At 40.0% G+C, this 13,724-nt stretch overlaps 1 protein-coding gene across 9 annotated transcripts in view; it reads left to right on the forward strand.

The window, feature by feature from the left end:
- The window catches only part of DLGAP1 (DLG associated protein 1), a 397,438-nt gene that overhangs the window by 292,308 nt on the left and 91,406 nt on the right, over window positions 1–13,724 (forward strand). For all 9 annotated transcript variants that reach the window (XM_066562060.1, XM_066562044.1, XM_066562035.1 and 6 more), the window contains one exon: window positions 12,718–12,895. In XM_066562060.1, the coding sequence (XP_066418157.1) occupies window positions 12,718–12,895 (178 nt within the window). The remainder of the gene's footprint in view (window positions 1–12,717; window positions 12,896–13,724) is intronic.

Consider the following 13,724-nt stretch of genomic DNA (forward strand, 5'->3'; position numbering starts at 1 on the left):
CACAAAAGGCACATAAAAAACCTTTCAATCCTACAATTTTTGTTAATGATATGCTGAATGCTATGAAATTAAGTTGCCCTATGAATCCTAATTAATTGAAAATCAGGTCCACAATTCATCTGAGCTATGAAAATCAGGCTATATTCCTAAGGAGACATGCAGATTCTTTCTTTTTTTTTGTATATTTTCTCTTTCTTGAGCCCTTGAACTTTGTGACTTTGTGCTTTCTTCACCAACTGTGAAAGCTCGATATTTTTTTCCTTTAACTGGAAAGGTTTTGCAAGCCTCATGAGATGAGCTTTAAGAAAAACATAACGAATTGCAGAAGCATAATAAATAGCAGTCATTGGCAGCTCTAGATCATTCTTCCCTCTAGTGGCTGGATGGCTCCAGTGACAGTAAGTGGAGCTCTTTATTATCATCTCAGGGAATTATTCCCTTAGTTTAGCTTCTGTGAACTTATTTTTTCAGGCTAGAATCCTCCAGCTCCCCTCCTGCTGGGTAATCCATGGTGCCTCTGTGTACACATCTGTGACTGTGTTATTTGACCAGACTTTCAGTTTTTCAAGGTCACCTCTACAGTGTTCTCAAGCTTTTCCAATCCCCTCTGTACATTTTATTATATGATTCCCAGTAGCAGTCAGGTAAAAAAGGTTGACCCAGTTCTGTTGCATTTCTGTGGTCCAACACGGTGATTTATCACAGCTGATCTCTGATGTATACTAAATTGAAAAAGTGATGAATTTCAAGCAGCTTAGCTTGATGCAACACTGTGTTTAGGCAGTGAGCAGGAGACCAGTGCTTCTTCCATCTCCTTGGATGTGTCAGTGCATGCCCATACAACAGCAGGCAGCTCAGGTGTGCTCATGTCATTAACAACTGACCCATCCCTTCCTGGATAATTCCAGAAATTGTAAAGCTGCTGCAGAATTGAAATGCTCAACCTAATTTTGCTTAGTTTCGAGCCCCAGATATATATTTAGTTGGAGGGACAGAATTCAATGGGTTGACAAATTGGCCCTTACCTAACACATCACAAGAGAAACCAGAGTCCCAGGACACTGAGCAGCCCTTCAAAGGTCCCATCCCACCTGCACATGAAGACATACATCAAAAGTATGATTTTGAACATCATACTTTGATGAAGTTCAGACATCATCACACAGGTCTCTGCCCTGGTGATCCTGACAATAAGAAATGGATTCATGTTATCATAATATTGTTTTTTTCCTAACCAAGGTGACAGAACAGTAAAAATACCTGCTAGATATATAAAAGCCATTTAAGGAAGAGGTCCTCTGAGGAAGAGGGTACTTACTCATGTAACAAAATTAAATTATGTAAGTTCAGCGCAAAATTCTGTCTCTCCTCATAAGAGTTGTGAGGCTTTAGGAAGTAATACAGGTTTCATTACAATTTACTTAAAATTGACATTTTAGGCATTAAACTTTTAGTTTATTGAATAGGTTACTGAAGTTTTATTAGGCTGGAGAGCTTTTCAAGCAGTTTTGTCATGCCTCAGAAAAACCATTGACTTGAAAGGATATCATATCCATACCAATCACCATCCATAGTCTATAATGGTTTTAATCAGAAAATATACTTCTTCTCAAGTATCTTTTGACCATCATTCCAAACATTCTTTAGTCTTGATTAACCAGGTATTCTGCTTTATATACAATATCAGTGTCGGGAGCTGAAGTGGTTCAATATCAGTCTCTGGGGCTATTTCAGTTGTTCTGTGACCTTAGCTTCCAGTAATACAATAAAAATTTGGTGCTGCTATTCATTTCCATCAAAGAAGCTCATTATGTTTGCTGACTTTAGCTGATCATTACAAAGCCACCTACAGCCACAGAGGTGCTGTAGCAAAGTATTAACACATGTAGTATATTTTCTGAGACTGAGGGGTTTATATGACTTCTCCTCCAGGCCACACAGCAAATCTCAGTCCACACTGAAATCTGAACCCATGAACAACCATCAATTGTCAGTAGTTTTAAATGTCAGCAGATGATATTTATCCAGAAAAATTTAGAGGGGTTTTTGGGGCTGGTTTTTTTGTTGTGTTGGGTTTTTTTTCCTGTTACAATGTTTTAATCAAAAGCATAGATACCCAAGTATTTTCATCTTCTGAGCAGGACCAAAGGTCATCTGCATCTTCACCATGTATATTATGTTCTATTATGTTCTATTATGAAAAGAAGAGGAGAACTCTTTCACCAAGTGTTTGTTTGTTTTGTGGTTTAGATGGGATAGAGAGAACACTAGAAATAAGTAAGGAACTACCTTTACCCCCTTCAATGCAAGCGCAGACATTTGCGCTTTTTAAATTTTTTTTCCATTGGAAAAGAGTAGTGTACCAATTCAACGAACCACATATTTTCATTCCAAGTATGGCAATTAAATTCAAAAAAATACTTGGAAATAATTAAGAATGCCTACTGTTACAGGTCAAGAAGCTACATGGCTTCCTCAGGAGCTGAGACTTCCTTCCTTTAAAATAAGCTGCACAACTCTTCTGGAGTTCCACAACCCTGAAGGGCATCCACTCTTTGAAATTACTTTTTACATTCTCATTGCCTCCATCTGAATCATTGTACTTGACACTGACGGTGTGATGAATGACATGACAACTGGTTGTCTTGTTCCTTTACTAACAGGCCCAAATAAAGATTTCAGAGTATTTCTGGTTCAGGGGATTAAAAACTACCTATTCTAAAGAATTGCAAAAAAAGGATCCCCTTCAGTCCCAAGCAGGATTTTGCATTATTATGAAGATTTCTTAAGACATTTATTTCTTTGGTTCTTTCATGCTCAAAAATAAAATTAGTTCTACTTTATCAGGATTTATTCTGTACAAGTTTGGCCCAAACAACAGCCTATAACACAGAAAGTATACGTTGGGGGTTTTTTATAAGGAGGCAAAAAAGTCTGAAAATGTGTGTTAAGCATTATTTCACATTTTTTCAACAAATTTCTATTCATCAGAAGATTTTCATAATGGATATCAGACATCAGACTTCAGACTTTGACTTTGAGATATTTAGTGCTTTGGCCATGTTTGTAAGAGCACTGGCAACACAACTTGCCCAGACCACTATATATATATATATATATATATATATATATGAGGTTGTCACCTCATGTTGTATCTCAGTACAGCAAACAGGTCCTTTTTTAATTACTACAGAACAAAACTGGAAAGACTTTGGAATGGAAAGAGATAATATTAAAATGTATGTGGATAACTGGGGTTTTGGAATTAGCTGGGCTTGTTTTGAGGAATTTCTTTTGATGTAAAAGTATCTGAAGGGAAAGTGATTGCTTCTTCTTTTCCTCTGAGGAGTAGCTCTGGTAAAGTTTCGTGGAGAGAAATTCTCCCTGCTCCTGGGGTATTGCTTTTGCTTTGTAAGATCAGTGAGAAAAGGGAAAATCCCCCAGAGCAGCAGACTGCTGCCCAGATTATCAGTAAAGAATTTTCCAGAAACCCTACTGCATACCATCATTTTCTTGTATTACTTGCAATTCAGACATTACTTTAAATAAAAACTCAGGTTAAATGTTACTATTTCTAGCTTCTTTGGTATGACCGGAGAAATTGCAGGGTTTTATCTTAGTCAGTTTCCCCAAAAATCTTTGCTTTTTTTGTCAGGAAGAGACAGCTGCAAGTCACATCTGAGCTCCAACCTGTACTTATCCAGACACACCTCAAGAAAATGGCTGTAGGGTAATCCAGGAGCTCATTGCTCTGTGTTATCACACCCCCAACCCCTGTGCCTCAGGAGTAGCTGGATCCTATTTCGAGTCACCATCTTCCAGGTGTCTGCAGGGAAACAAAATGTACCAAGCGAGAAGCACTTGCTTATAAAATAAGAAAATGCAGGCTTCTCTTCAGGCATTTTGGACTGCTTGGTGTTCTTCAAACACAAAACAGCTAAAATGGAGAATACTGAAGTAGCCACTTAGTAAGAGGGCGTACATGATCTTTCAAAATGACCCCATCACGAGGGAACAGGAGAGAAAATCCGTGGCCACCACCAGTACATATTATACTCACAGCATTTGGTGGGTAGCATGCTTTGCCTTGTGTTGAATCTTGCTGCCTCAACTTTTCATTTGGACATAGGGTTGTTACTCAGAGACATAAGAAAGTGAGCTCACCTCCTTAGCTGAGTTGGATTTAGGATTATTTCCTTCTCTCTGGGAGAGCTAATAGCCTACCCTCCTCATTGCTTTAAAATGTGCTTGCTTTTCAGTTTCTCCAGTTGTTTGGCTTGTGTTGCACATCTGTACAGATGGTATTGAATCTGCTGCTTTTGCTTTTTCTTGTTTCTCTTTACTAGGTAGCCAAAAGTTTTGAAATGGCAGAATACTGAATAGGAAGTGAAAAATTGCTGCATATGTAAAACACATTTTTTGGAAAATGCAGGTGGCTGTTTATGTATGTGAAGGTTTTGGAGTAATGTTGTTGACTTGCAAAACTAAGATATTTCCCTAATCTCACTGGGAGCTGTTTACGCAGATCTAATCTGGATGTTTGAGAATGTCTTTCTGAAGGAGGTGACTCAAATGCAGATACATGACAGGGCTTGCAGGCACATGGCCATGCAGTGTGTGGGTGATCACTGCCTTGTTTCAAGTCCAAGAAGACCTGTGGAGTTGAAGACACTGAAAGCTCAAAATGCATTGCAAATTTTCAGAAAAAAATTGCTCTTTAAATAAATACTGCAGTGACATTCACTATAGCAAATACTTTCCTACTGTTTACCTAGAAAAAAATTATTTGTTGATAAATACTGCCCAATATTGTAACTTGGAGTAGCACGGGAGGGCCTTTCAGTTACGGGAAGTCTGCCCAGAAGATGCCTTTTAGTGAGCTGGAGCTCCATCCTCCCACTCCCGGGAGCACGCCAGAGCTCCTGCATAAATCCTGGTGCTAAGCAGGCAGAGCTGGTTGTGCTGCCAGCTCAGCACACAGCCAGGTGACATTCCTGAAAAGTAGCTGCTTTCCTCTTGTGGTTTGGCAGAGAGCTGTAACTCTTTGGTGTTCCCACTGGCAGAATTAATCAAACTCTTAACATATGAATGGGGGAGACCTGAAAATTTAGCTAAGCAGGTGGGTTCTGAGCTTGTGGAGACTGTGATTTTACAAGGACTGCAACAGGGAATATCTTCTTTATGTTCTGTAGGCCTTCAGTACCTAAAGGGAGGCTACAAGAGAGCTGGCCTTTTACCAGAGCATATAGTGATAGGACAAGAGGGAGTGCTCGAATTCCTAAAATAAGAATTGATCTGAGCAGACTGCAGATGACTTTAGAGTTTCACTAGTGAGGAGAGGTGGCACTGAAGTAACCAAGAATGGAAAGTGATGTGGAATCAGATAGATAAGCCTGGCCTTGATGAGGAGAACTGAAGGAGTGGCTACTGCAGGAAGGAGTGTATAACTTTTGTGCTGGCAAAGAGTTCATCAAAGCAGTGTTGGAGGGCTTCATTCTCACCCCAGCAAGGTCCAAAGGGCTCCAGGCAAGGCTATGAGTAAGGCTGACCTGCTCAGGCCCTCAGGCAGTCTGCATTCTCAGTCCATTATGTCTGAGGCAAGGCAAGATCTTTTCCAGCTTGGGTAAATATACTTCTCTCTGCTGAGCAGCACTGGTTTCTGGGATCACTAGGGCCCATTCAAAAGAGAGTTGAGCTGAAAAAGGCAAGAGCTTTTGTCATGCATTTGGTCTAGGCTCAGACCGAGATAAAATTGCCTCCAGCAAGGACCTCCAAAAACCCCTCTGAACATGTACCCAGTAAGATTGGCAGCAGGGGGACATTAAGGCCTACAGCTTTCCTCAAAGGGTCTTCTGAGAGGAGAACTATTCTTAAGCTGTCTGCTCTTGACAATGTTACATCTTACCCTGCTTCTGGTGACAAGATATGTGGATTTGCTTTCTAGTGTAAACAAAAAATGGTTTTGCACAGAAGCAGCTTACCCTGGCATCACTGGATTGAGCTGGTTCATCTGGGTGGAACTATTTCTACCTTTCAGAATCTTTTTTCACTCTCTGGGATGGAAGAGTGCTCACAACTATTCCCACGCACACACACGCACATGGCAATCAGAACCAGCATGGAGACCAGATTTCTGATTAAAGAGAATTGTATAATATCTGTCTTCATCATTTTCCATCTGCTTTTCTTGCCAACTCAGTTGCATATGTGCCACTTTCATGCTGTGCTCTATTTTTTCACTATGTCTAGAAAGCAAGGAGAAAATACAGTATGTCAAAGACAAGGGAAATGTTCCTTAAATACATTAGCCTCTGGTATTTTTTGATTGTACAAAGTACCTGAGAGGATCTTTGAGATAAAATGGAAGATTTGTTTTAATGTATACATGAATTTTTATTCAATAGTCATCTTTGCTAATATTTTAATAACTAAAGATTGCTCATGAAATAAATTCATACAACCTCAATACCTCCACATCCCAAAAAGAGAAAAAGAACCCCAAAGCTTCTGTGTCCTTTGAGAGAAAAGCAGGATTGTAACAAAATCACAAAGTGGTCCCATGATTGATTCTGAAGCTGGCAGTGGTCAGACATGGAGGGCTTTGAAAGGGACTGGGCTTTTTAGAAACATTTTCTACCATAAAACATTGATCCAGTTCCTGCTGCCCTCAAACAAACAAATCGCCAGGACACCATGTGCTTACTCAAGAAGTGCACAACAGCTGGAAATGGAGATGCAAACCCCAAACTGTGGGGGTTTTTGGATTGTTTGGGTTTTTTTTCCTTTTTAAGTGCTTCCTTCCATTTCTCAAGAGAATCTGAAAAATCAGACCGAGACAAATACACCATTCTGTAATTTCTGCCTCTTCTCAGCCTGGGTAAAACTCTGTGTCACAGGCATGTCCATGCAGTTTTGTGGTGTGTGTTGGCTGATCCAAGCAGCAAGGACAATTTCTGGTGTGGTAGTAGAAGCAAATGCCATTTTTCTGTTGATGGCATTGTTTTGCTCTTCAGCAGATATCACCAAGTTTTATAATTTTTTTCTCACACTTGACCCTTTAGCAGGATCTAGACTTAAAGAGAGGTTTTATTGGGATTTATTTTTTTTTAGCTTCAAGGCAGAAACTCCCCATGAAGAGGTTCACTTGTTTAATATTGTGTAAATATAAACAAGAAAGCAAAAGAAGAGCTTCAAACCCAGAAAAATCTGGAGTGGTGAGGGCAAATGCTAAAAACTGTTTATATGCTGCCCTTGTCTCCGTCGGTGACATGACAGTCCCCTGTTCACTGCCCCAAAAAGCAGCAGAACATGGATGCCAACACAGAAAAATTACCCCAGCCTGGTTGACCCGTGTAATTACCAGGATCAGACAGATGCACATCAGTAAATTGTTCTCTAAATCTTCCTCTCTGTCCTTCAGTGTTCAGCTTGTGTCAGGCTGCACTGGATTATTCTACCTTCTAGCAACACTAAAATGCAAATAAAATTAAGCAGAGAAATGTATGTTGGATGTGCCCACCAGCCACACCAGAGTGGGACATTCAGCTGAGGATAATTTATCCCCATGGAACCAAGCTGTCAGCTGTATGCAGCAAAATTGAGACCTGGGATACTTAACAGTAGTGGTGGCTTTGAGATTTTTTTTTCTTGGTTTCATGTTGCATATGGTGTATTTTTTTGAGGTCTTCTTTGTTTGAAGGCAAATTTTAGCACTGCTGGCTTACAGAAGCATTTGGGACACGTTCCTGGACTTTTACTTTACTCTGCTTTGTCATTTTCTATTGGCAGAACATGATGCCCATCTGGCACAACACTGTACTTTGTGCTATGATTCTGACTGCTGAACTTGGAGAAGACAATACAGTCTCAGGACTACATTTTATTATATTGTGTCTGGCCTAAAGGGAAAAAATAGTAGTCATGACAAGGCTTGGTTTTCCCTTTCTTCATTCAGAAATGAAATGTGATGAGTGAAAGTGCTTTTTATAACGAGCACGTATATGACAGAGTGCATTGTGCATTCCTAAATTAAAAGGAAATATTTGAAACTAAAATTGCCTGCTTATGTAAATCCCTGTTGTCTATCTTCTCTCTGTTGTTTGAAAGACATTTTCAAGGCATAGGAACTCTTCCAAGAATATATTCAAAGTTGTTTCACTGTTAATTGCTAACACTGCATTTTGAACCCTTTGATATAGAATCACAGAATCATAGAGTGTTAGGGGCTTGGAATGGACCTTAAAGATCATCTAGCCCCCTCCCCCACTACCATGGGCAGGGACACCTCCCACTAGACTAGGTTGTTCAAGGCCTTATCCAAATTGGTTTTGAAAACTGCCATGGTGGGGGCATTCACAACCCTGGGCAACCTGTTCCAATGTCTAACCATCCTCACAGTAAATAATTTCTTTCTAATATCTAACCTAATTTTTCCTTTGTTCAGTTTGTAGCTTTTACTCCTTGTCCTTTCACTACAATTCCTGATGAAGGGTCCCTCTCCAGCTTCCCTGTAGCCTCCAGAGCAAAGCAACTGAGTCTAGCTGCTCTCACAAATGCCTACACCTACCAACTTCTTGCTCTGTAAATAATCAATGAGGGACCAGAATGTGTTTTCATCTGAATTAAATCATGTAAATCATGTTAATATTGTGTAAATACAAGCACATCTGTAGCAGTGAGTTAAAAATACTTCTTACCATGCATGTTGGAACAGTGTGATTAGATGTGTGTGTTTTAAATACTTTCTTTTCTCTATTTGAATGAAAACAGGAGAATAGGCTTCAGTGTGTTGGAAATGTACAGAGCAGAAATCTCAGTGCAGTATGCAAAGATTTCCTTTATACACCTACCTTCTGGTTCAGATGCTTCAGTAGAACATGTTTTCTGATTAAATGAGCATTCTCCTCCTGTCAGAGCTTCTCATGGAATTTCTGTAGCATTTTGGCCTCATTGGCGGGGTACCTTGATCTCCTCTGATGCACAGTGTGGATTAGAGGCACTTGCCTTCCTCTACCCAGGGGAGTATTTATTTATCTGCTGGGACTCAGCAGACTCCATTTCTACCCACTTCAGCTCAGGGTAGAGCTTCAACTCAGAGAAGAGCTCCTTCTCTTGCAAATCCCCTCGGGAAACCCAAAATGGCAATCAGCAGCGCAGCAGCAACACAGAGCCCTCATATCTCCTCCTGGTGCCTCTGGCTGTGGTTTTTGGGAAGCACATCCAGTAATGCTGTGCCTCCCACCCTGTGTGGTATCAGTGTGATGCTGTTGTGGCTGTGCTCCCATCCTCTGGGGTGAGGCCTGGGGCAAGGGCAGCAGTGTGGGGAAAAAGCATGGTGCAGCCAGTGTGAGGACCTGCCACTTGTGGGTGCAGCACAGAAATGATGGAACATGCTTGAGGAGCTTGTTTAAGAACCTAAATAATTCACATCCCACTTCGGCCAATTAATACATCCAATGCAGTGAGTGGAGCCAAAAGACTATTTTGTATTGGCCAAAGAGCTGTCCCAAAGTCTCAGTCCTTGACATGTTGTACTTATTGTAGAAATTACAATGGCAAAAAGAGAAATTTAGGTAATGCAGGATAAGAGACGGACTTGAACCCTCAAGGAAGAAAAAGATATTTTCATTTATATGTTACTGGTAATAGTAACTCCAAGAAAATTAATTATACATTCAGATCTTGCACATCATACATAGTCAGATTTATTCCTAAGTGGCATATTATCAAAATTTCCAGTGGCATTTCAGCTGTTCATTAAACTTTACTGTAGGACATAGTGACGATTTATTACACAGCTATAAAAGCAGCAGTAATCATTATAAATGCAAGCTTTCAATGTTTCTTTCTCTAGGTTTAAATCCCTTTTATTCTCCTTTTTTCCCCCACCACTACATCTAATGAAATAGAGATTGTAGCAATCAGTAAGCAAGGAGCCACCTCCTTCAACAGCAGCCAATTGCCTCCTCTGGTCTATACAGGAGAGGGAAGTGTTCACAGATTAAGTAGCCCCCTGTAAAATACAGTTCTGGATTTGTGTCAAACTAGCCAATTGCATAGTGAGGAACAAAACCAAAAAAAAAAGGCAGCTGTGCTGAGGACCCACATCTGAAAAAAAAAAAAAGGGAACATCTACTTTTATGAGGAATTCCTTTGTTTTGAGCAGAGTTGCAAAAATAATATGCAACACTAATGCATACAGAAAATTCATTTCTATACTCTTTGTGATGGCTTTCCATGCCACTTCCATGAGTATCTTACATGATCTTTACTCTGGCTGCCACAGCAAAATCTTTGTGCTATGGATACTAGCTTTATTGGTTCCACTCTTTAAAGGGCATGTGCCTCAGCAACTGCAGATTTCTGTCTGGCAGTATCTGTGCACTGAATCTTGTGATGTGCTGCAGTCTTCTTGCAAGCTCAGCTAATCAGTGGGCAGCAACAAGCCCCAGGTGACGTATTTGACTAACTGGCAGCTAATCAAGCTGATTTGAATTTTGCATGTCACATATTGGCAGCAAACTGTTCACATCATAATCATAAAATACGTTTTGAACCAATCTAGGAAATGCATTTCAGGCAACGCTGATCAGTTTGCAGGTCTGCAGCGTGAAGTAGCTCACATGCATCAGAAAAATTATGTCTCCTGAATTATTCATTCATTTTTCTTTAATTCAATAACAGGCAATAATTTTTATTCCAAGAGTTACGTGGTTAGTGTTAGTTACCAAAATGCAGTAAACAAATGTAACCATTAGTAACAGTTGACTTTTTCTGCCTTTTTTTGAGTTGTTTGGAGCACCACTTATTCTGATGTCTAAAGAGGTTTTGTCACGTGGAATCAAGTGGTGTAAGGAGTCAAAGAGTATGGAAATGGCTGTTGTATTGCACTGTATGCACAGTGAAAATGGCAAGCAAAGGCTTTCTCTTCTTCCTGTGACAGGAGTATTGGGTAATTAGCAGAAGTTTATGTATTTTTATTAGGAAGTAATTAGCAGCCAGAGAATATGGTATTGTAGAGATGGCCTAGGTTTTATTACAGTATTGGATGATTCAGAAATAGACCCAGTTTCTGAACTACTTAGGTGAGTGATTACACAATGGAATTGTCCTCCCAAAATGCATTGACAATTACCAGAATTGTGCATGCCACTGGGAAATTGCTGATACTAATTACCATCATTAGATACTTGAATACAAAATATCTGCAAATGCTTCAGGAATTAGACATAAAATGGATTCTCTTCTTTCAGGTCAGCTGTGCATGTATGTCTAAAGACTAGGAGACAAAGATTAAGCCTGTAATTAGGTTACAGATTTTTCTTTTATATACCTGTGAACATCTCTATGAGATTTACATTTTAAAATGGAAAATTTAGTTAATATTTTACTTAGTTTGCTTTGTGATACATGAAGAATATTTAAAACTCAAAAAATACATCAAAGACTCACCCTTTTGATACTTTATTAATTGATGAGTTCTTTCAAAAAGACGGATCCCCCAAATTAATTGTATTTCATACAAGTGTATTTCACTCACTTTTTGGGACTCACATCTTTGTAGGATGCCTCAGGTTGTGAAGACAGCACTTAGCCAGCACATTCAGAGGATAAAGCATCTCACAGGTGGAGGATTGTTCTAGCTGACTCTTAGCACATAGGGCAAGAAAATAGCAGAAGTACAAAATCCCTGGGGAATGTGGGGAGGGAGGGGGTTGGGGGAGGGTTTTTTGTTTGGTTTTGATTCCTTGTACATCTCACCTGTCACTTGTATTGAGAAACTAGGCAAAGTTATCACTTCAGAAATACAACTGTGACCTTTAAACTTCTAATTTGACATAGTTATGTAAAGCTACTTCCTTAGCATGCATTTTGTGTTGTGGCATGTTGACTTGTGGCTTAAACCAAGTCTAAAATAAAATTTAAAGCATATCAAATCTTATCAGGTGGCCTATGCTGTTGGAGTGATTTCCCAAGTTAAGGCATACTATGAGTGCGTTTTTCATGGTTTCTGTGATCTGCCTGCCCTGTTGGCCCATACACCCTTGAAAATCCCATGAGAAACAGTCCTGTTTCATGAATACATACATGAGAACATGTCAGATCACATCACCAGCAGCATTTTGAGATGTGGATGTTCATTTAATAAATTTAGAATCATCCAGCTGATCGAAGTATCAGGCCTCTTCCTTCTTTACCCGCCTCCCCAGCTGGTTTTGATGGTTGCTGCATTCATCTCTTTAAGGCCACAGGGCTTTCTCTGCTGCTCATCTCAGTGGCTTCTCTTGCTCTTTTAAAATCCTCTTGTGAAGTCATTTCAGTGTTGTCACTTCAAAAGTCCCACCTAGTGGGGGGGGTTGCTGGAGCTGGCTGCTGTCATTGTCAGTACAGTGTAAAATTTTTCCATTCTGCTGTCAGTAAAGCAAATGAATGTGAATTTGCCATTATGCTTAGACATGGTTTACGGAAAATTAAAAGGAAATCCTTTCCATCCTTTTCTCTTCCTTCCACCAAATAAAAGGGTGGCGTAATCCAAATAAAAGTACTGACATTGCCTTTATTTTATAAATATACAAAAACTGTGTCATGACTTGTTCAAGTCATGCTGTTCCAGTGAAAAACATCTGGTTATTCTCACTCCTGGTGAGGCCACTTGGATTTGATGGAACCTCTTTTTTCTTCCTTTCTTTTTCTTTTTTCCTCACCCAAATCTCCCAGGATATCCAGTGAACACTCGCCAAAGCTCCAGATCCGGAGCCACAGTTACCTGAGGGCGGTGAGCGAAGTCTCCATCAACAGGAGCCTGGACAGCCTGGACCCCGCAGGGCTGCTGACCTCCCCCAAGTTCCGCTCCCGCAACGAGAGCTACATGAGAGCCATGAGCACCATCAGCCAGGTGGGTGACCTGCACCTGGGGCAGCCTGGAGAGCCAGTGTAATGCTGGACACTGCTTGCAATAGGAGAAATTGGATTTTGCTTTAAGTGGTGCTCACCAGCACTCTCATTGAACAGGGTTCTTAAGGATCTTGTGCTTAGCACCTCCAATCAATCAAAAATTTTTGAATGCCTCAAAAGAAAGTTTGTATGCTGAGTGAGGTGCTAATTTAAAATTAAGCTGTTAATAGTTTGTATTCCACAATTTTAATAGAGATTTTATTTTATGCATTCCTTACTTTGTAGACCTCCAAACATTTCACTTAAATAGTACAAATATTACAGGACATGTGTTAAGTGAAAAAATCTGTCTGTATTTTTGCTCTGAAATTCTGTAAGAGATCTTCATGCTCCTAAACAAGAAGAAAAATGAAGTCTACTGTGACAGATTCAGTTTATGTGTTTTAATGTTATAAAATAGTCTGTCCTTGCATTCAACATGCTTGTACAGTTGAGTTCATAGGGAACAGATCTGGAAGAAGTGCAAAAGGGCCAGTACACCACGGGGCAGAGGGCCAGTAGTTCATCTGCTACATCCTCCAGCTCCTTGTTGTGATTTTTGGCTTGTTAACTTAAGTGGATCATTTGGGTAAATCACTTGGATGAAAGAACTTCCTTACACTAGTCCAGAAGTGCAGCAGGCAGGATTTGTGGTGCCAGATACTGATCCCTAATGACTGGCATACCAAATCATCACCATGTCAAAAAAAGTGTGTAACATCAGTGACACCAGGACTTCAGCTATGGTCCTAACAAATACATCTGCTATTCAATGTAGAGCTGTAGCTTCC

Source organism: Molothrus aeneus, chromosome 1 (assembly GCF_037042795.1).
Source record: "Molothrus aeneus isolate 106 chromosome 1, BPBGC_Maene_1.0, whole genome shotgun sequence".
Taxonomy (NCBI): Eukaryota; Metazoa; Chordata; class Aves; order Passeriformes; family Icteridae; genus Molothrus; species Molothrus aeneus.